A 24,394-nucleotide genomic window follows, 5' to 3' on the forward strand; every position below is an offset into this window, starting at 1 on the left:
TCCCTTACTCAGTTAATATTATTTCCTTCTTGGGTCTCTGAGGGACTTGAAGACCAGATAGTTATAGTTATTGTCTCCTGTGTTCATGAAACTCAGAAAAGAAATTCACTAAAGAAATGTAAAAGGATGTAAGTTTGAGAGATATCAAAAGTTTGATTTGTTTGGTAATCCAGGTTATGAGAGAAAGTAAATTAGGTACAAGACTTTGGACTCATCAAGATAGAATAGATATGGATTATTATCTCTGAATTTGTCATATGCAAGTGGACTAGGTGTTGTTGATGTATTTATTTTCTGTATATATTGTATATAATTATTTTGCTTACTGTAGTTTTTCTTATATTAGTTATAGTCTTTTTTATTTTAGACAAAAAGTGGAAATGTAGTGGCATTTCAATTGTATTTAAATAAATAAAGCTTGCCTGAAGATCAGAGAGTAAATGAGCCCCACTGATCAGCCTTACAGACCAGGTAGTGATAACACACACCTTTAATCCCAGTAGCCACTCTCATTTGCCATAGAAACAAGGATGTGCATGCCTTTAATCCCAGTCATAAGAGACAATTATAAGATGGGAGAAGACAGTTCGACAGATTCATTCCTGGAGGCAGGTTCACCATTTCAGACTGTGGTTGAGGTGAGAGCTAGTGGCTGGCTATTTTGCTTTTTGAATCTTCAGGTTGAACCCCAATTTCTGAGATAGTACACCAACTATCCATCTTGCTTTGGTTCTACCAAAGTGACAAAGGACTAAAAGTTTTTGCCTTGTTAAAGCAAGTACAGTGTTGTGGTTTGAAATCATGACTTAGACATCATTATTGAAGGTCTTTGCTGTACTAGGCGGAGGGCTGAGGCAGCATTAAGATCTGCTGATTTTGAGCCTTTTATTCTTCACGATGTTGATAATGCCCCTTTCCCTTGATGTAATAAAATGACAAAGGTTTTCTAAAGAGCTTGCAGAGGCTGGGACCTTGGCCATTCTTGAAGGCTCTTGACCTGCTGGGGATAAAATTAGGGACATTTAAATAATAACATGCTACACAAATAATGAGTACACATAATTACACAGTAAGAGAGGGGAGCTATTAGCTGTATTTGAATTTCATTTGCCTCCTATAAATGTCATCTCAGATCTGCAAGCCCTTTGGCCAGCAAAATAATTTTGAGTAGACTTAATGTAAGTTGGATTTCATTCTTTAGACTCTTGCAGTGGGCAGGAATTGTAATAACTAAACTAATCTTCATGTTTCACAGTGAGTGTTAGAAATCTTTGGTTTTTCATTCAGTCATCAGAACAAACTTTTGTGGCTGGGGGAAAACTATACCCTAAGAATGAAGTAGCAGTTTGGTTATCCAACCTGAGCCTGTAGTGCCATAATTCAAAGCCAGTCTTTCTGGGTTTAGCCTCCTATTTATTTTATTTACCACTTAGATAAATAGAAACAATTTATGAATCCTCCATAAAGATAAGATTCCCACAATAAGAATTTATAAAACAACTCTTGTTTTCAAAGTAATTTCTTTTTGTAAATTAAAAATCATTAAACATACAAGTTATCAAATATCTGATTGTATTCTCAAACACAGTTTTAGTGTTTATTCCCCTCCTCTCCCAACCATCCTGCTGCCCTTCATCTCTCCTTGTGCCCATGAGCCTTCCTAGTCTCCTTTCCTCTTGGATTATCTCTCATGTCATTGCTCATCCTTTAGTGCTTCCTTTTACCCTTTTCTGTTCTTCTTTCTAGTATCTTTAAGACTGTTCCCAGCTTTGAAGGAGATAGGAGAATTTGTTACTAGGAAAAGTAGCTCAGGAAGTGGGTGGTTAAGTATTTGCTAATGTGACCACATTTCTTTTTTTGATATCTTGTAATTGTATTGACAGATAAATGCAGTCAGTCATCTGGAGGTGTGTGTGTGTGTGTGTGTGTGTGTGTGTGTACACAAACTTTCAGGTTATCTGGCTTTTCACGTGTAAACAAAAACAAAGAAGCACAAAACAGAAAGTTCTAGTATACTTTCTTGTGTCCTGAGATGTATAAGACACATACCATGTGAAAGAAAATATGGATTGAACAAAAATGTTGTTGAAAACAAATTTTGTTTTTAAAAATAATATTTGTTTGCATACAAAGCTGCATACTTCATTGTAAAGTGATACTCCATCACTTTTCTCTGTCTGTCTCTTGTAATCCAGTGGAGATGCCTTTCCAGCCCCTTAGTTACTCACTGTGCAGCCCGTGACTGTTCCACTGGCCTTCCCAAGGTCTCCTTTTATGGAAGACTTCCAAGGGAGCAGGTTAAGATTGCCATCAAGTGGCTGCTGTTGGTAATAGAGAACAGATGCTGATAATTCTAGGTTTTAACCTCCCTGTGCAAATTAGTGAAGCTTAGCTATACGGTTTGAGGGTAGTCTGCTCTTATCTTGAGCTGTTTTTGGTTAAGAAGTCTTCTTTATAATTCCATGTATGTTTCAAAAACAGGTACAGATGAAGCTGGCTATGTTCATGGCCCTGGAACCATGAGTACAGACCATTTAGAGGCAGAGTGTAGGCAGTGGCTGGACATTCACCCAATGCCAGCTTAGATTAGGAGGATTATATTTTCAATCATCAGAAAGATTGTTCTAGGCCACCTTCAAAGAACGCACAAGGAGAAATCCCTGTTTGCTCGCCTTCTCTGTTAATTGTTTTTCTACTTAAGATAGTAATTTTCTCATTCGAGAGTCTCTCTCTCTCTCTCTCTCTCTCTCTCTCTCTCTCTCTCTCTCTCTCGTTTCCTTGTTTTTTTGAGACTGGGGTTTTCTGTAGTTTTGGAGCTTGTCCTAGAACTAGCTCTTGTAGACCAGGCTGGCCCTGAACTCACAGAGATCCACCTGCCTCTGCTATGATTAAAGGTGTGTGCCAGCAATGCCTGGCAAGAGTGAAGTTCTAAGGATTAACGAGAATTCATTTGAATACTTTGTTATCTAGTAGAAAGAACATTTTCAGAGAGGATTGACCTTCATAAAACAGTAGCTGCACCACTAAGCAGACCACTCGGAAATTGGAAATGGAACTAGGTGTGCAATATTCCAAGAATCTGGATGTCAGCATCTTGAAATCAGGAATCTATTCTAAGATCAGCTACCTTCGGTTTCTCCTACCGGGCTATCCTCAATGGCATGGTTAAGGAAGAAGTGTCCCACAGGTCATGTGAATCAGCAGATGCTCCCACCACTGTGTACAGTTGTTTGCCTCTAAGAACTGTGAGCCGCCTGGGGTAGTAGTGGTTGAACACAGACTGACTTTGAACTGGCCTTTACTGCATGAGAAAGGAACTGTGGAGAATGTCCATCTGACATGTATGAAACCATGGAAGAGAAACCTTAATACCGGTTTTGAACTTAAGAGTGTATATTTTGTAGCCATGCACATTACAATCTGTCAAGTCATATTATGCTGAAATTTCTGGATTCTAGCAATCTTAGGCAGTATTGAACACATCAGAATTTTGAATGTGTTGAAACTAACATTGACATTGGACCTTAATTTTCATTGTATTACTGATTATGCATTAGGTATACCTTACCGGAAGTCATCAGGATCAGAAGTGTTTTTGGATTTTGGAATATTTTGAAGACTTTTCTGGCTAAACATCAGCAATATGAAATCCAAAGTACTTTAAGTGCTGGGTCTTTTTGAGCTTCATAAGGGATTTTGGATTTTGTGTGTCTGGAGGCATTGCTCAGTGTTTAGGAGAACCTGTTTTTGCAGATAAGATGACCCAGGTTTGGATCCCAGCACCCAAATTGCTGCTTACAACTGCCTATAATTTCACTTACTGGGGTTCTGATGTTATCTTCTGACCTCCAAGGGCACCAGGCACACGTTGTAAATGAACATATATACACAGAGACAAAAAGCGCATGCACCTACCATATAGTGGCATTATCATATTGGGTGTAGCAGAGAATTGCTTTAGTATTTATAGGATATCATCTGTCTTCTCTTTGATTCTACAATGTATTGTTGGGCCAGGAGACTCTTGTATGTTTCTGTGTAACATAGATGAAATCATGCAAGGTTTTTTGAAGTTTCTGTGGGAGGGAAAAAACGGTGTGTTAATGCCCATAATCCTGTGGGCTATAGGTAGCAAAATTTGAGTGCCAATCTGCTTTGATTCAAGTGGTACTTGATCCATGACTGGTGGATGATTTCTAAGATTAAAGACCAGGGCTGCTACCAAGTCAGTTACTTAAAGAATGATTTTCATTCAGAATTGTTTTGGAAGCCATCTTGATGTGGTTTGAGAGAAAAGAAAGGTAGGTCTCAGAAGTCACAATGGGGACCCAAACAGGAGAAGATATTATGCCATAGACACTATAAATAGTAACAAACTGGTAATTCTGCAAATAAATTGTTGCTTTCTCATTTCTTAGTATTAACTTCTAGATATGACATTATTGGACTTTGGCATTGACTTGTTGGAATCCATTTTACAAAAACATTTTATAATTGTGTGTAATTGTGCATTTGTGGTTTGAATACCTGCAAATATGTACTCATGTGTGCAGTTCAGAGAACAGCTTTCCTTAGTTCATTTTCTCTCTCCACTGTCGATTCTGGCTGTCTTGCATTGCAAGTGTTTTCATCCACTGAACCATTTTGCCAGGCAGTTTCTTAAAATGTTTTATTACGTTAAAGTCACACTAGCTGTGTGTGAGAGAATCAATGCTCTTCAGTAGTCACCTTTCTGTAGCAATTTTCCAGTGACATTTCCTGTTCAGTACGTCTTAGGTTATTTCTTTTCTTTTCAACAGTACCCCTCCCTTATATTTATGAGTGAATTTGGCTTACACTGTGTTTATAGTATGTTCAAAGGATTCTCAAAAGATTGATCACCACCATCTTTAACTTGGTATGGCTTCTTATTCTTTCCAGAACAAACAAAGCCCCCCCCCCCCCCCCCCCCCACACCTGTCTCCCAGGGCTAGAGAGATGGCTCAGTGGTTAAGAGCACTGGCTGTTCTTCCAGAGGTCCTAAGTTCAATTCCAAGCAACCACATGGTGTCTCACAACTATCTATACTCGCATCCAGTGTGCTCTTCATACAGGCAAACATGCAGATAGAGCACCACCTCCCACCCCCCAAATCATTCAGTCAATCCCACCCACTCCTTATCCAAAATTTGTTTATTGGGATGGTTCCCTTCCAATCTTAATGAGGATGTTTTCAGTGCTGCTTCCTCCTGAAGGAGCATCCTTCTGTCAATCACACTTTTCTGCTTCTGCACTGACAGAGGACAGTTGAGTAGCCAGTTCACAGAGTACTGTTTGTGCATTGCTAAAGACTGGTGATTTTATAGCATACCGGGCGTTTCACATCCATGAAGTAGGAATGGGTTCTGCACCAAATATTTTATCTTGTGTCTCCTCTCTCTTCTGGAGAAAGATGCAGTTGATTCTTTGAGACAGTTCTGTTTTTATGCGGAGGCTGTCTGTCATTACTTGTTTGCTCCTGTGTGGGTGCATGTGCATGGGTGAATTCTCCCTAATGGTTACCTTTTCTCAGGGGTTTTATTTGTTTTTTTTTCTCTAGTTTAATTGTAGCCCTGTTTTATCATTGCAAACAAGGTAGTTTGACTAAATTTGCCATCCATGTACCTTGATTGGTGCATAGAATTGCTTTGATGTAAGATCTTCTGAGTTATTACAGTTATTGATTGGCCTTACTTTGTAATTGTATAGTGTGGGCTGATGTTAACAGGGCAACTGCACACATTACACAGTGCAACCCTTTTTGGCATTTTAGGAATTTTCATGTCCAATTGGAAGACTTCCAAGCCAGACTAGTGTGTATACCCAGTTCTACTTGGTATAGAGCCAATGTATTAAATTTCAGTTACATAAAAACCTCAACAAGTAATGCTTAATATACAATTGCCATAGTATCTTCCCTGTAATAATAGGTTTAAAAGTAAAATATTAGCACAGCGGGTAAACATCCCCCCCCCCATTTTTTAAAAATCACACCCTGCTTACAGGATCAATGTAATGAAATTTGGCCACAGAACCAGAAGACTTTTTAGGTTGGTATAAGCATCCTTTGACTAAATGTTGTGGGAGTCCTGTAGATACCAAAGATCATGGAAACTCCATTTCTTTTGTGAAGAAGCTGTAGAGTCAGTCATGGTCTTGTGCAAACCAGAATAATTGTTAGTTTAGTCCAGTCCGGGCAATATAGTGAAGTCCCTAATGAATACTAAGTAGTCTGTGCAGAGCATTTCTGGATTAGATTTTCTAGAACACAGAGCAGTCTTGTAAAAATAGCCATGCTGTCTTGTTTAGGAAAGGAGCACTATTAAAGATGCAGATATCATTCTAAGATTTATTATTTTTATTTTGTATATGGGCGATTTGCCTGCATGCATGCAGATACTTGAAGATAGCACTGCTTGGAGAGGGATAAGGTGAAGTGAAGGCACCCAACCCGCCGGATAGACAGCATAAAGACTGGAACCTTGGTTATGACAATAACACAGCATCTAGGACTCCCCAGGATAGGAACAACTGAAGAACTGTTCATGTATGCTTAAGCATTGCCAGGGCATAAATGATGATGTCTTTGTATCATGTATGTTCAGTACCTGAGGAAGCCAGAAGAGGGATTGGATTCAAGTTGTGAGTTGATTTTTGGGTTCTGATGATTGGTCATGGGTCCTCTGAAAAAACAGCCCAGGCTGCTGGGTCATTTCTTAAAACCAGATGTAAATTTTTGACCTCAATTCCTTTTTCTTTTTTAAATCTGTCACTGGTTGAATCCATAGGCGTGGAATGTATGGCTATGGATTGGCGATTTTTCCATAGCTCTATACAGTCTGCTCATTAAGAACCCGCACTTCTTTTCTGAAAAATTCTAGGCTCCACAGCCTCATAATCTGTCAGTTAACCCACATGGCAGCCCATACTGTCTCTTTTTTTTGTATGGATTTTCTTGCATTGTGGGGAGGAATTTCACAAAACTCAATTGTTAACATAGCATGTGTCTGTGCAGCTTGGGGTTGTGCATGAACCTTTCCTCGATGCTGCAACTCTCAGTCTTGCCCTTTTCTCTTTACAATTGGATCTCAATATGGGCTGAATGATTATTCCCGTTTGCCTGTTTAAGACCAGTTTTTAAATTATGTGGTGAAGGTAGCCTGGAACTCACTGTGTTAACCTAGACTTACCATGAACTTGTGGTGTTTTTTTGTGTTAGTCTTCTTAGTTGTAAACCACCATACCCTTAATTTTCAGGTTGGTTATTCAGGTCTTTAATTTAATTAGATAGTACAGTTTTAGCTTTTCAAAATGGAGTAAGCTATACAATGATTTGCTATTAAGAGACAAGATATTGTGTAAGTTGGAATTTGTTCTGGTTATTTTTTAAGATGCTAAATGTACCTAGAGAATTTGTTGAAGTTTTCCAAACTTGGTGGTAATGAGATGTTAGCTATTATTGCTTATGGAAGAGACAAAAAAATGTCCTGAGGTTTAGGCAATAATTAGGTAGATGGCAGCCATATACCTTGATTGCTGCATAGAATTGCTTTGATGTAAGATCCTTCTAGAATGTACAATCACTTCAGAAGTAGTATTCTGAGTGCAGTGCTTTGCTTTCTGGTGTCTTCATGTAGACAGAGACTACTGTGACCAGTATGTATACTTGTGTAGGGTCTGACCCCTGCTTGGGGAACCAGTTTGCTTTCATTCGACTTGTAAATTGAACCTTTTTTGTATCTAAGGATTCCACTAATTCTGCTCCTAGATCCATGAAAAAACTAATGCTTGTTTTCTGCAAGAGCCACAGAGGAATTACACCATGGTTTTAGGAACACACTGAAAATTATTTCCAGTGCCTCTGAACAAGGATGTCAAGATAAGTAGAGAGATAACTGGAATTCATCTACTATCCAGTATCATAATTCATTTATAAAAGTGAGAGAAAGGCAGGCTGGTAATATTTGAGCTAAGATTGGAACTTACCTCTAAAAATAAAATATCAAGCTCAAGACAATAGGTAGTGGGTCAGCACTTCATCTAAACAGCAGGAAACCTACTGGTGTTCACAAATAGAGAGGGGATTAATTTGCAACAGAAGTGGGATTAACTTGCAGCAGAAGATAGATGACAAACATAAACACCTGGTTTATTGTAGTTTCTGGGAAGAGGACATAACAAGTGGTGATTGGAAAAGGCCTTCTCAAAGGAGGCAGGAGGTGTTAAGAGAAACTAGAATTTATATATGATTTCTCTCCACCTATATATGTTTCAGATTCTCCTTTTCACCTCATTTCCCCACAATTGGTGTTCATCGAACTATCTTGCCCATCTTCTTCCCTGGTCCCTGCTCTGGGTGCTCTTCATTATTGAGGACCCTAGATTAATCCTGCAAAAGGAAAGTGGCTGGGGAAGAGAAGATATTCAAATGTCCTTAGTTGACTGTGCAATTTATGCTGCAAAAGGGACACATGCCAAACACTTGCTCAGCATTGCAAGAACATTTTGCATGGGAAAGAATTTTGTGGGTCTCTGGTAGGAAATCTTGTAGAGAATCTTCTCTGTGTCTCAGACGCTGTACTTGTATGTTAATATATACTTGACCCATAATGACACAGAACTCCTCTCTAAGGAAACATAGTGACTTGGAGTATGGTTGGAAACCAACCTAGCCTAGGCCACAGCTTTTATTTATAAAATAGTGAGATTGCACCAGGCCATTTATCTATAAGACTCTGTCTATAATTGTCTTTTAAAAGTGGTGGATATCTCATAGGCTTTAGAGAAGATTGTTTCCTTCTTCCTCAGGACTGCTGCATTCATGTTTGTCTGGCGTGGTGACCTAAGAAATCACCATGATAACGGCTAGACAGATGACGTCATGCCCCAGAAAAATCTAGTATATTCCTTTAACCTTTGTAAAGGTTTCAATTAAGTTAGTGCTTGTGTTTTAAGAGCCTGGAAAGATTCGAAGTATTAGGATGGGGTTTTGCAGTGCCCTGATATAAATCTTGTAGAACTTTCAGTACCCCAGTGGAGCTCATGGGCTCAGCCACCATCTTTAGTTTCCCTACAGGTCATAAAGAGAAGCATGTGTGTAGTGTAAAGCATGTGTTTTGCACATCACCATTGCCAGACGAAGTTCAAAAGCTTCAAAGACATTGACTTTGAAAATCAAAAAAGAGACATGCAGTACAGTTTTTGGAGGCCAGTTGTATGCATGCCTTTTTCACCCTCTCAGCAGCTGCCAGGCTACAGAGCCTGTTTTGTGAAAGATCTTTAAGAAACAATGAGGGAAAACAGCTTCAGCTTGATTAGATTAGAGCAATTTATGGGCTATGGGGAGGTGCCTAGGCAGGACTGGGGGAGGGGTGTGCTGTGCTTGCTGTAACTCCTGCCTGCCCACTGGGTCACTTCATAAGTAATGAAGCTCCCATGGTTGCTGGAATTGCAGGAAGGAGAGGGAGGGGCTGGAGGAGGAGCATGTGAAGAGAGATTTCTGCAGTCTGTCTGGAGAGCTGCCCAGGTTTCCCAGCCAAAAACACAAATAAAAATAAATAAAAGGCAAGTGCTGAATGACACAGATTATGATATTAAAAAGGGATACCATTGAAACACTGCCCTTGTTCTACTGTTGTTGGAGATGGGTGTGTGCAGGAGGGAGGGGGTGTTTAGTGCACCGTACAATAGGCCATCCCCTGGACACAAAAGTCTGTACAATTAAATTGTGACTGTCCCTTGCCAACATATCCCTTCTCTCTAAGTGCCAGAAATTTTGTAATTTTGAATTGTCTGCATTGCAGGTCGCGGGGAAATGGCAGAATGGAAAGCTATTTTCTTTTGCCTTTTTTCATTTTAATCTATCAGGATGGTAAAAACCAAGGAGGGGAAAAGGCAGCCAGATGCCCCCTCCTCTTCAGTGTTCAATTCTCTTCCAGGCACATAAATAATCTTCTCTCCCGACTGTCTCCCCTCCCCCTTGGCCTCGCTGCTGTTCGGCTGTCCTATTGCTGTTCGGAATCTGCACCGCCGCTTGCTTATTACGTACAGGGGAGGATTGTTGACAAGTGCTTGGGAGCCTGCCTCACTGCGCTCTTCCTTCCTTCCTCCCTCCCTCCCTTCCTCTGTCCTTCTTCCTCTGTCTCTGCAATGATCCGGCTCTGAGGATGGCTGCTCCACGGGTCTGTCAGGTGCAGTTTTTGGTGGCTTATCTTGAGGAACCTGGGATAGAAGGTCTGTTCCTATAAATAAAAGAAAAAACAAATAGCTTGTGATTCGTTTCAGTCTGATTTGGCTTTTGTTGGAGAAATAGGCCTTTGTGGGGTTTCCTGTTGGGGGTCCTGATTCTATCCATTATGGGTGGCAAGGGATACACACACACACATGCATACGCACACACGCAGTATGTAAAATGTGTTTGGATTTGCTTAATATTCTTAGATTTTATATCTTCTTTCCTAAGGGCAATGGTGGCTCCTACTAAGATACCGTGGAAATTTACAAGAGAGAATTAATGCCGTTTTTAGTGCATTAAGCTCTGTTGACCATTTTGACCAAATCTGCAATTTTAACCAGGCATTTAGACATTTCTCTGGGGACTGACCAGCCATTCCGCTAAAGTAGATATCTTTATTGATATTAATTTACCAATATATATGATCATTTGCCATTATTTAAAAATAGGTGCTTGATTAAAGTGAACTCATTTTATTCCTAGTTTCTTTTATAAATAGCATGCTTGATTTCATTTCCCTTATTCTGTTCTTTTTATGTTAGTCTTCCCTTAAAATATTGAGGAAACTGAGGCATGTAAATAGAGGCCACATTCTTAAGTGATTCTGGTTATACCAGAGTGCTTTAGACTTAGAGTTCTATATTTTTTCTTGTATTTGGTATTATATTTTTCCTTTATTTCCTTGTATCTTGTAGCATTCCATATTTGCATTAGTGTATATAAAGTATATAAAGTCAGATGAATATTGGATCCCATCATTTGTAGGGCAGATTGTGGCCACATTCCTGTAGTCTTGTACAGTTTTTTATTTCAGTATTGGAAAGACTGTTCTGGGAAGCAGTAGGGTTATCAGTGGGTATGGTTCTGTTTGAACTCTCAATATAATCATCTAAAAAGTGGGTTGGCAATTGTTTGTTTATGTGCAACTGAGGTAATGAGCTTAGAGGAAATCTTTCTCTCATGCTACAAATAAAATATAACTTGGAACCTTTACGTGTCTAACTGTAGCCATGGTTAAGGGTATAGATAGCTGTTAGCATATTCATAAATTTGTGTGGGTCATGTGCAGCTTTGGCAAGGTATAAGCAAAAAAAAGTGCATGAACTTGTAAAGTTTATGGCATTCACTGACGGCCTGTAAGCCAGATTTTCACTTGCTTTGGAGAACTAGCTTCATTTTCATTCTCCATTTCAGGGACAAATTAGTGATGAAGCAAACATTGCACTTTCTTACAGAAAACTTGTACTATCTGTATGGTATATCAAGTTTTGCCATGTCTGTTTATCTCAGTAGAAGACTTTGTAAACACTGGTCTCATTGATGTATTCTAAAGCAGAAATTAATAAAGCTCTTTTGCTTGCTTGTCCCATTGTCCTGCAGCTCGTTTCCCATAGCTGCCTAATAAGCCCAGTGTTGCCTCTTATAAGGAAGGCAGCTTTTGACCTGAGATGGTCAATGCTGAGCCTTAAGTCTGTAAAACCATTTTCAGTAGCTGGAGATCCAAGGATTTGCACTTGTGATGGTTGCTGTAAATAGGTTACCTGGTAGGCATGTGTTTGACCTTCCTTTTTGTCAGTGTGAAATGTAAACAGATGTTGGGATGGTGGATGGATCTAGAAGTTAGAGCCTGAGATGGCGGAATGGTGATTAGGTAGATAAAGGTAGAGCTTGACATTGTAGCACAATGGAGGTGTTTGAGGGAAGGCTTGAAGTCAACTTGTCGTAATTGCTATGAAAGTCATGATTAGGATGTATTAGTGAAACTGAAAAATAATATATTGTATGCTTGAACTTTGATCCTAATGCCAAAATAAGTGCTTTGATAGTCTCTGGCTGATTCAGAATTTTTTTCTGAAGAATAGAAAATTAAAAAAAAACCCTGTATATAAAGTTTATCAGCTTGGTTTTGTTGGATACTTGTTGTTGAAGCCTTCTTTCCCTCTTGTGAATGTTAGTTAGGGTGTTTGAAAAGGGGGTCTCTTTTGTCTTTGGGTGATGTGGTTCTTTTTCAACCAAGGATTAAGTCATCCAGACTAGGGCCTATTTTGTGAAATTGCTACAGTGTATTGAGATGGCTGCTGGGCCTTTTCTCATATTTCTCAAAGTAAGGAAAGGCCCTGGGGCCCTGGCTGCCTTGATTATTAAAAAGAGTTCTCTACCTAGTAGCCCAAATTTTCCCTGTCACCGTGTTGTCTTAAACCATATTTGTCTTACAAAAGGGGTTTAGATTTCTGAAGACATTGTGTGTGGAAACTAAGGGTGGTGGTGGGTAAAGGCCTCTTGTAAATCATTGGTATACATTTTTTAATATGTAACAAAAATGAACACAACCCAGTGTTACCATTCTATAGTTTGAATTTATTTTGAGCTTCCATAGGGGCTGGGATTTTGATTACATTTTCTTGACTGAAATAGGAAATCTCCAATGCTTGAGTGTAGACAAAGGGGAATCTCAGTTGGCTGAGGGGTTGTTCTCATGAGAGAGGATAATTATTTCCTATAATCCGAGGTATGGAGCATTTTTATTTGCGCCTCGTTGACCATAAGTGTCACTTACATCCTGCCTTATGACTGTCATTTGTTATCAGCCACATCAGTATGGATCTGTTGTAAACACATCAATGGACAAGCCAGGGCTGGGCTTCTCAGGCTCTGCCCTGCTCACCCCTACCCTCCTCATTGTGTTGGATGTTCACTGCTGACCTGCATGTGTACAGTGGAGGGTTAATATCCACATTCACATGTGAAGCTGACCGGTATCAGAATGCCTGTACTGTTTGAAAAGCAGACAATCCAATGTTTCATTTAAAGTCTGAGAGAACCAAAGCTCTATTCTTCACTAGTAATGGCGGCACACCATGCATTCTGATTACCTTAGAGAGGGTCTCTGCATTAACCAAGGAGGCTGCTATTATGATCTTCTTCCCAACTGAAAGTGAACACATATGCGCAGGCACATCCAGAATGATAAATTGCTGTGGAAAATGAAAGCTCTTTGGGTGCTTGACTGTTTAATATGTAATGTGATACCTTGTGTCACAGTGACAGGGTGGCAGACGGCTTTGGCTCTGTAACACAGAATCACCTTTTGTGCATACTTCCTACAACAAAGCTAAAAACATTGGCTCTCCCTAATATGTTAATAAGTTTGTGCTCCAGATGTTTGAGAAACACTGGCATAGCTTCAAAGCCCTTCCTGTTTTCATTTCTTTTTAACCCTTTTGGCATTGCCTTTGTGGAATAGAGTTTTCCTTTAGTTGTTTTTTCTGCCATGACTTCTTTGTGTCTAAAACAAAAATTTTCTAGTTTTTTAAAAAAATTATATTGTGCTTATACATTTGTGTTTTGTAATCTTGAGTTATCATTGATTGCTTAAAAATTCTTCAGTTGAAGGAGGTTTTACCTAAGTTGTGTTTCAATCTGCCTACATATTTTCATGGGAGGGCAACCGGGAAAAAGGGTCACTGTGCACATGGTATCTCCAGTGTCCGACATGAATTCATTTTACTCCTTTCTGCTGCTCTTCCAGACCCTTCTGTGGTGCTGGAAGGTTTTTCATTTGCTGCTAATTTGGGAGATGAGATGAATAGCTACCGAGCTTGCAGAGTCCCTGATAGCAGTTTGCTGTTGCATTTAATTTCTTGGAGGGTTTTTGTGATGGTGGACAAGTAATGTGCAGGCTGTATCACATTGCTTCTGTCAGCTGATGGTGTCAGCTGAGATGGCAGGCACAGGCCTCAAGCTGCCATTATGCCTGTGATTTTGAATTTTCAACTCATATTTATTGCTTTTGTGAAAGACAATAGACTGGTTTAATTTAAGTTCAACCTACTGAATATTAATGGCGGAGAACAAATGCACAGAGGCTGGATCTTTGGGCCCTTCAGTTTTTCCTCTCTCTTTAACCTCCTGTCTACAACGTCCGTTTGTGTTAGCAGGAAAGCAGGGAGGGGAGGGGAAAATTTTAAAAAATGGGGTATGTGTATGGGAGGGGATTCTGTTGGCATTATTTCTTCTTGACTAAAAATAATAATTTATAACATTGATGCCAGGGCTGTGTTAAGCACTCAAAAGGAAAGGCAGCACACATTAGCCCCTCTATGGTGCCATGATGGCTATTCTGCCCTATGGCATCATAATCTGTTTTGCTGATCCAGCTCTCCTAGATGAGGTAGGCTCTATGATTTGATCTAAAACATTAGGAATTAATTGTGCTAGTTGGAGATGTGAAAAAGAAGTGAAGTGTGTGTGTGTGTGTGTGTGTGTGTGTGTGTGTGTGTGTGTGTGTTTGTCGGGGGTGGGGGGCTGATTTATCCAAGTAGGATAATTAAAAATAAGTGTCATTTTCTGAGTAATTTTTATATAGGATGGGAGTACTCAAATTCAAAACATGATCATCATGTACAGAATAAACTCAGCTCTGCTCCTTCGTAAAGGATCTGATTTAAACACTAGCTCTCTAGTTCTTGTCATACCCATTGTGTGACTCGGAATGGGAAAAGCTTGGGGTGCCTGTGGACAATGGAGTCCCCACTTCTAGCCCCATTAATGACTCAATTTTTTCCTACATGCAGAGTAGCTTCATTCCTCCTTGCCTCACACTGAGTGTATAACATCTGCAAAAATTCCAAGGACCACCTCATACAATTTCTCCATGCAGTCCCCCAGTATTTGTGCTTAATGCTTATTTTGGGGACTGGTCCTTTTAATAAAGCCTTTTCTTTTAGGTGTTTACTTTCTTCCCTCTACCCTTTCCTACTATGGGTGAATTTACACACAAACACACACACACACATACATTTAAATATATAGTACACCATATAGGACTATCTATCTATCTATCTATCTATCTATCTATCTATCTATCTATCTATCTATCTATCTATCTATCTATCATCTATCTTCTGTATATCTCCTTGCACCTTCTTCTTACAAGTTTGTAAGCAAGTCTCTAGATAAGTATCGAGAAAAGGTGGAGGCCTTTTTGAAATATTAGTTCTGGGTTCTTATTTAGATTTACCCTTTCTTATTAGTGCCTCAGTAACAGGAGGTCTTCCATAACTGCCATTAGACATGGGCTTCAACTAGCTTTGCATCACCTTAAAATACTAGTTGTATAGAACAGGGCACATGTGAACCTGGTTCAAGTTCAAATTGAAGAGTGTATTATACCCGTATCTGCTGAGTTCCTAGAAGACAGTAGTAAAGCTGCCAGTCTTTAACTTTTTCACATTAGTCTGAAGTATAATACTCAGCAGAAGACCAGTTTTTACCTGCTTCACCTGGCAACACTTCCCTTTGTTTCTTTCCATGATCTAAATAGAGTTTCAAGTAGTAGTCTCCTATCCCATCTTTTTGTGTTGGCAATTTTATTTTTTCCTTTTCTGGTTGTCTGACTGCACTGACTTTCCTAGCTTTACCCCATCCTCTTATTACTGCTATTACTGGATGTGTTCTCCACTCGTTGTGCAGAATATAGGACCATTTGTGTTGTTTGTTTTGTCTGCATCCTAAAGTACGCTGTCAATACAGTAGATATTTTGAAAACTTTTAATCTTTTTACTTTTTTCTGATGAATTTAACCTTAAACAAAAAATAATCTTGTATGTAGTACAATTGGCGGGAGGGGAGTTTCTCAGTTTTATTCACGAATTCCTTTGGGCAAGGAATTGAACTGGATTCTGACCTCAGTCATATCTTCTCCTCCTTCCCTTTCCCAGTCACATTTCTAATGGCTTTGAAAGTGTAGTTTGTGTAGCCCCAGTGATTGAGGCTTCTACCCATTTCTGTATTAGTGTGCCGATGTACACTAATCAAAAGGTTATTGTTTTGATCCAATTTGTTTTTCTATATTTGTTTTCAAAGACGTTGAAACAAATAAGTGAAATTGAGATATGCTCAATACCACCTAATACATTCCTTTGTTAACTTCTAGTATCCTTGAGGAGACCTTTCCCTATTTGTGCCCACAGGAGTACATCCATGATTCAGTACTGCAGATCTAGATTGTTGTCCTTACTATTTCTAGTTTGCTCTATGATATTGTTATGAGGTAATGATATTTCTGCATGTAGCTGGTATTAGTATTAATGGAAATTCTAAAAGTGATTTTATTATATTTGGTAAGGTTTTACAAGTTATTAGTTATTTGAAAAAAAAGTGAGGGAAATTATTAAACAACCCTTTACAAATACTGAAAGCCAATGGGAGAAAATCAAAAGAGCTATACAGTAGACTTCAAAGAGATGCTTGCTTATGCAAAAAGGGCAACACCAGTAGAAAGGCTTTACTGCAGAGATGTCAATCCAGTGGAAGAAAGAAAGACTGTAAAGAGTAAACAGATACAAAGAAGTTGAAGAGGCTATTGTCCATAATAAATTAACCCATCTAACTAACTAACTAACTAACTAACTAACTAACTAACTAACTAACTAACTAACAACTCCTAACTAACTAACTTATTGACACATCAAATCACTACAAAGTTATCAGATAGATATCTGCCAGATATGCTCCTCAGATTCCCATGATTAAAGATGGGGGCAAGGCCATTTATTAACAGAGCCAGAGGAAGTAAAGCAAAGAAGGAGACAATACTTTGACACCCTTGTTGTGATAGGAGCGGCAGGGCTGCGTCTCCGGCACCCGGCCGCCCAAATGGGTAGCTTTACCCAAAATAATTACACGGACACTATATTCTTTTAAACACTGCTTGGCACTTTCTCTTCTAGGCTAATTCTCACATATTAATTTAGCCCATTTCTAATCATCTGTGTGTAGCACCCCAAGGTGTGCTTACCGGGAAGATTCTAGCTTACGTCTATCCTGGGTCAGAGCTTCATCGCGTGTGCCTCAGAGAGCAGAGCTCTCGCCTCTGCCCGCAAGAGTGGAGCATGGCGTCTCTCTGAGGCGTCTGACCTCACTTCCTCTTCCTCCCAGCATTCTGTTCTGTTTACTCCTCCCACCTACGTTTTAACCTATCAGGGCAAGCAGCTTCTTTATTTAATTAACCAATGACCTTCCTCCATCACACCCTATACAATGTTCCTAATGTTGTCATCATAGACCACAGTGAGAAATACTTGGGCTGCCATTCGAGCACCATAGACGATGAGGAAATATTAAATATTGGCAGCAGTGAGATAGAGGAAACTTGATAGAGAGCTAAACAGAAGAAGGCCCCTGGAGTGGATGACATCTCGGTGGAGGAACTAGAAGCGGCTACAATAGGCTCGGGCTGAGGTGCTTCTTAGACTCTTTAGAGAAATAGGGGAACATGCAGTGATTCCCATGGAATGGAAGTACTCAGTCATAATTCCCATACACAAAAAGAAGGATAAGCTGGCCTGTTCAAATTACATCAGTTTGTTGTGCCATAGCAGCAAGATCTCCTCTATTATCTTGCAAAGGATCAAGGGCACAACAGTGGAAATCCTAGCAGAGGCCCAGTGCTGATTCAGGGCTAACCGGAGCACAATAGATCAGATCTTCACTTTGAGGCAACGGGCAGAAAAATATGAAATATTTGGAAAAGACTTAAATGTCTGTTACCTCGACTTCAGGAAGGCATCCGATAGCATCTAGAAGAAAGGACTTTGGGAAACAGTGAGATTCTACAGGTCCCCAGAGAAAATTGTAAGAATACTAGAAATGCCTATACAGATACCTTTGTGTCAGTCGTTGTCTGTAGAGACTAAGTGATCAGTTTATGACAATCGTAAGAGTGTTGCGGGAATGCATCCTCTCACTAATATTCTTTAATATATGCCTGGAATAATAGCAACAGCCCTGGAGGATGAGGAGATGGATGTGGTGTGTGAATAAATAACTTGTGATTAGTCGACGATACAGTACTACTTGTATACAACATTACTTGTATACAGCACTCCTTGTCTACAGTACTCCTTGTCTACAGTACACTTGTCTACAGTACTCCTTGTCTACAGTACACTTGTCTAGAGTACTCCTTGTCTACAGTACTACTTTCTGAAAGTCCAAATGAGCTGCGGGCCATGGTAAATAGATTGTGGAAGTAAGTGAAAACCTTATTAAAGCAACCATCGAGAAGACTGAGATTCAACACATGGCAAGGGCACACAAGGATTTTAACATTGTAATAAAGAACCAGAGCCTCAAGCAAACAGTCAACTTTGTCTAACTGGGAGGAAGCCTCAGTTCAACTGTTTCGGTTGTCAAGAGGTGGATAGGGATAGTGAGGGCTGCATTCTGGGTACAAGGAGAGGTTTGGTCAGCAAACACATGATGGAGGAGGGTCATCTGTCTATGTGTTACTTTCATTGATTAATAAAGAAACTGCCTTGGCCCTTTGATAGGACAGAAAATTAGGTAGGCGGAGTAAACAGAACTGAATGCTGGGAGGAAGAAGGCAGCGAGGTAGACGCTATAGCTCTCCTCTCCAAGATGGACGCAGGTTAAGATCCTTCCCGGTAAGCCCCCACCTCGTGGTGCTACACACATTAATAGAAATGGGTTAATCAAGATGTGAGAGTTAGCCAATAAGAGGCTAAAACTAATGGGCCAAGCACTGTTTAAAAGAATACAGTTTCCATGTAATTATTTTTGGTAAAGCTAGCCAGTGCCTGGGAGCGGGTGGTGGGAAGTGGCCCACAGCTTCCTCTACAAACACATAACAACAATAATAGCAAAATTACAAGTATATGAGACACTTGTCTTGAGCTGCCTTCTTTACAACTCTGAAACCTGGACAGTGAAAACGCTCCTCAGAACAGCAGCTGACTGTGCTTGAGATGGCGTGTCTCAGGAGGACTCTAGGTGTCACAATGTCTAGAATAGGCTGTGCAATGATGACATTAAGAAGCATCCCCATCTACAGAAGGAAGTAAACTACAGGATACAACAACGGTGCTTGTTATCAGAATGAAAGATGGCAGATACCTGAAGATAGCACTGCTTGGAGGAGCACATGGGATAAGGTGAAGAGGAAGGCCCAAGAAACGCTGGATAGACAGCATAAAGGAAGACTTTGGAACCCTGGGTATGACAATAACACAAGCATCTAGGACTGCCCAGGATAGGAACAATTGGAGAACCACCATAAACGGGCTGCGCATGCGTCCTTAAGCATTCCTGGGACAAAAATGATGATGAATGATGAGTTTGAAAAATAGCTAGTTAGATTTCATGATAATTGTAATTTCATTCAACTTTTTTTTTCTTTCTTCCAAGACAGGGTTTCTCTGTAGCTTTGCAGCCTACTCTGGAACTAGCTCTTGTGGCCCAGACTGGCCTCGAACTCACAGTTCTGCTTCTGCCTCCCGAGTGCTGGGATTAAAGGTGTGTGCCACCACCACCTGGTTTTCATTCAACTTTCTTACCCTCCAGGTACATAAGATTTAAAATGTGCTTTAGTCAGGTTTTTAATCCTTGCATTTTATGAGGCTGAGGTAGGCAGATCATGTATTCAGGCCAAACTGGGCTGCATATTGAGGCTCTGTCTCTGTACCAATACTCTCTCCCGTGTCTCCTCCTACTCCCTATCCCAGTGCAAGTGTGTGTGTACGTGTGTGTGTTACATACATTTTGAATTCCCTTCTGTTAATTGTTTCCTGTTAGCCCTTTTACTTTCTTATTGAATAGAGGCTTAAGATTTCTTTACTCCTTCCAAAGGGTTGTATGTGCTTGTAAGTTTTCTTGTGTCTCTGTCATGTCTTGCCACAGGGTTGAATGTGGAAAAATTCTGCTTCTGATAGAAGTACTTAAGTGTTTGTCCCTTTTCTACCGTAGGGCTCCTTGGTAATGACCAGTCTAAGGCATCGGAGCAGTCAGAGAACGAGAAGGACGACGCATCTCAAGTGTCCTCTACTAGCAACGACGTTAGTTCTTCAGATTTTGAAGAAGGGCCGTCGAGGAAAAGGTTAGTATCCAAGGCTCAAAGTATCAGTGAAATCATTCTGAAACAAGGACTACAAAATTTGCTTGCTAATGTTTGCCACATGTGAACACGTGTGAGTCTGCTCACGGTCTCCTGGTTCTCACAGAAGAGGCAGAGTGAGGCTTTAAAGGTTTTTATGGCCTGGATGAGCAGCGTCAACCATTTTGTGACACTTAAGTAGTCATGTTTCTTCTTATAGAAAATGTCCTGAAATATGTCACAAATGTTTTTGCCATATGTGAAGGGATTTTTTTTACCTCCCCCCAATATTATAGACTTAATGTAGTATTATTGAAAAGTAACAGAAATTACCATGTATAATCTTAATATGTCTGCTTTTAACCAAACTGTAGAATCCTAGTTCTTCAAACAACACTGTTATTTCTAAACAATTTTCCTATATAACTTAAGCTAAGTTTAGTAAGGAATATAGCTGTTTCAAGTTTAGTGGCCTTGATATTACTGGGTCTTTAAAAATCCCTTTCCTGTTATTTGCCCTGTTTCATGTCTTATTGTTTACCCTTTAAAACTTACTTTTTATTTTGCATTTGATATTCTATACTATTATCTTTATTAATATAACATTAAAAGGAAAAATCGCCTTGGTTTGAACATCCTTGTTGCTTCTTCTTACATTATAATTACCCTCTGAAATCAATTTAGATGTCTGTCTCTAATCAAGTACACTGAAAAATTAAGGGAAAGGAGGTTAGCCATGCATTTATATTACACTTAATAGTTCTTAGGTCTGAAAGTTGAGATGAATAGCTCAGATTCTTAGTTTGCCTTCCTGCTCCTTGGTGTGGCTAGCAGCACATGGTCTGTTGACTCCTACTGTCATCACCTCTCATTTCTCACCACTGTCTTAAGTTACTGTTTGGTTGGTTACTGTAGTGAGCATGAGCGTGAGGAGTCTGTGCATAGACTCAATGAGGGTCTTAGTGATGAACCTGTTACTGCATTCTTTAAGGCCCCTCTTTCTCCACTTGTAAAGGGAACTATCTCTAGATTTGAAGAGTGGGGAGGAAAACAGTCTCTTCAGTAAATGCATTGTAATGTGTGACTCTGCCTTCTAGCATGGGTGGCGCCCATGCCTCTGACCTCAGCCTTCAGGCTCCATTTTCAGTCTGGTTATATAAGCCAACACGCACTACTATAAGTGTGACTGACCATTTTTCCCCACCCCAACGTCAGGAGATCCATTCTCTGGATGACAGTGTTGCTGCCTTCTTTTTTATACATTGTGTGGTCGGGCAGCTGAGTGAAAAGTGGTCATTTAATATAAATTTATAATTTGAAGTAATTTAGCATAATTTTATTTATAATTTTTATAAAATTTTAATAGCATTTATTTATATTTGCAATATTTATGATCATAGTCATTTATTATGAATTTTTAGGATAGTCAACCAAGGAAATAACTTTTTAGTGTTAGAATTCAACCACTGCAAATCATCTTTTCTGTTGTTGTGTCAAGTATCTTTTTTGCTAAATTAAGAATTTATTGTAGGTTGCTAGAGAGATGGCTCAGTCGTAACAAGTGATTGTTTCTCTTGCAGAGGACATGGGTTTGATTAACAGCTCACTACTACCTATAACTCCCGTTCTAAGGGATCTGATTTATGCATGTGGTAACTTTCATACATTCAGGAGAAATATTCATACACATAAAATCAAATAGACTTTTAAAATTAAAGCAAAAGATTTCAGTGTAGCTAAACAAAATACAAGGGGAGAAAGTAGAATTCCTTGTATCTTTTTGAGCTAACAGGTCAACTTTACTAGTAACAGTTATACATGTGGCTTATGGTTGGATAGGTGATGCTGAGCTTTCATCACTATATTATAAATTTTTAAAATTTATGTATGCATGTGTGTTGCTGTGCTTGTACGTGCACATGAGTAGAGGTCCCTGAAGAAGCCAGAATTGTTGGATCCCTCGAGCTGATGTTGATGCTGGGAATGAACTTGTGTCCTCCTGAAGACTGGCACATTCTCTTACCTGTCCAACTGCCTGCGTAGCCCCAGGAGTAGTTTTTGACGCTGGTGTGAGCTGTCCACATTTCCTTAGAGCTGTTTTGTTATGGTGTGCATACCTTGGCAATGTCACAGGATAATTCATGAGGGTTGACATAAGTAGTATATTTTTAATGGTTTACAATTGAAGAAATCCTTTGCTTTGGTCCTGTTCCCTCTTTAGTGGCTTGAATTTGAACATTGTTTTTTAAAGCAGAATAGATGACTTAGCTTTGGAATGCTGCAGATTTCTAAGTTGTACTAAGGATTAATCTTAATGTGTATATATTTCCTTATGTGTATTTTACTTACTTTTCCAAAACAGAAATGGCACATGTATCTCTGAAAATGAAGCAAAAAAAAAAAAAGATCAGAGTAAGAATCTAAGTGTGGTTGATTCTCCACTGCATCTTACACACATGCATTGGGTGTATGGCAGACAATGTTGGTTCTCTCTGCTGTTCTTAAATGATAGTAGGAAGCATGTGTATAGAGTCTATTTGGATTATATTTGATATTTAGAACTTGTGGGACAAAAACTCAATTCTAAAGTATAGGGTCATGCTTTGTTTATTTTTTAGAATTATTTATTTATTATGTACACAACATTCCTTCCATGTATGCTTGCATGCCAGAAGAGGGCACCAGGCCATTATAGATGGCTGTGAGCCACCATATGGTTGCTGGGAATTGAACTCAGGACCTCTGGAAGTCATCTCTCCAGCCCCCTAGGGTCATGATTTATATATCTGAAGTTAACCCCATTGCCAGGATGATCTGAATTGATAGTTGATAGCTGTTCTTTTACCATTTAGTTACTCCTGCTGTGCATAAGGTCTTAGTTGCTTAAATTTCTCTTTTGTCTGTTAACTGGAAGAAGGAGAAAGTAAAGGAAGGTGAGGTCATACTCTTGATATCCTCATACTAGAGTCTATATGCAGAGAAGACATCTTATTCTGACCTTACATGGGCTGACTTTCTATCCAAGGAGATCTCTTTTTGTGATGATATTTTTGACATGCTTTTTAAAAATTTTCTTTTCTGTTAAAATGTGCTTGTGCTCACAAAATGCTCTCTTTTGGAAATCATGTTAAGCTGTATGTGCTCAACGTACTTGTGTTATGGTTGTTCGCTGACATATTTAGAAGACAGAAAGTAGCAGAATCTATAGGTCTTTATTTTTCTCATTTCAAGTTCTCTTATGGAAGTTGGGCTAGAGATTAAAAGCCCCAAATATTTCTTCTATCCTGGAATAATCATGGAAGTCACTTTTCATAGAGCTTCCCTGCTGGCATTTTCTGCTTATTTGAACAGTCTTTCAAATGAAGATGGGAAGTGAATTAACTTGCCATATATGAAGGCTGCTGTGTGGACCATCTTTTTAGTTATTGTACAGAAGTTGTGCATATGTTGTAAGTAGCAGCATCTCTTTATTTGAGAGTTATTTTTGCTCTGTATATAATGTCATGTTAAAAGGGAATCTCCATCAGCACACCAGTGACATTGTTTCTGGATACTAGTTTACATGGTTCTTGAGGAAAAAAATCTGTCATTCTCTAGACTAGGAACTGCTTTGCAGTTAGTAATTCTTAGCAGGCAGTGTTGGTTCAAATTTGGAGATATAATTTGTCTTAATGCTTTCTTGTTTCTTGCCCTTGCTGTTTGTTGGGCTCATTAGTATATTATTACTAGTCATTCTTCAGATATCACTGCTTCTACAAAATAGGAGCCATTATTTTACAAACAGTCTGTGTCTCTGTGTGTGCACATGTGTGTGTGCATGCATGTGCTCATCATACACATGCTTTTTGTTTCACTTGTAAACTTGAGTGTACACATGTTGTTGTTGTGCTGGAAATTGGTTTTACCTGAGAGTTTAGTTTATCCAGTCTTTTTATTTTTAAAACATTTTACTTTAATCAACCATCAGTTTTATTATTTTAATTATTCTCTTGTGAGATGGGTGGGGACAGGAGTCTTACTATGTATCTCTGGCTGGCCTGGAACTCCTTCTCAGCTTGGAGATTTCATAAGGCCCTGAGTTTTTTTCTTTCTTGTTGTATCCTGGAAATTTCTTTTCATTAACATGAATAATCTGACATAAGGGGATAATGGAGATTCGTATTGGAAAGGAAGAAGTTAAACTTTCGTTATTTGCAGATGATATGATAGTATACATAAGCGACCCCAAAAACTCTACCAAAGAACTCCTA

The 24,394-nt window shown here is 39.3% G+C and overlaps 1 protein-coding gene across 2 annotated transcripts in view; it reads left to right on the plus strand.

Moving 5' to 3' along the window:
* Window positions 1–24,394, plus strand: part of Jarid2 (jumonji and AT-rich interaction domain containing 2) — a 187,551-nt gene that overhangs the window by 88,699 nt on the left and 74,458 nt on the right. The window contains exons 1-2 of one of the 2 annotated variants that reach the window (XM_013349110.2): window positions 10,119–10,251; window positions 20,018–20,147. In XM_013349110.2, coding sequence (XP_013204564.1) covers window positions 10,185–10,251; window positions 20,018–20,147 — 197 coding nt within the window. In that variant the 5' untranslated portion in view covers window positions 10,119–10,184. Of the gene's footprint in view, window positions 1–10,118; window positions 10,252–20,017; window positions 20,148–24,394 lie in introns of those variants that run through there. The other variant, XM_005355099.3, reaches the window with a different exon arrangement.

The sequence above is a fragment of the Microtus ochrogaster genome, chromosome 16 (assembly GCF_000317375.1).
Source record: "Microtus ochrogaster isolate Prairie Vole_2 chromosome 16, MicOch1.0, whole genome shotgun sequence".
NCBI classification, from domain to species: Eukaryota; Metazoa; Chordata; class Mammalia; order Rodentia; family Cricetidae; genus Microtus; species Microtus ochrogaster.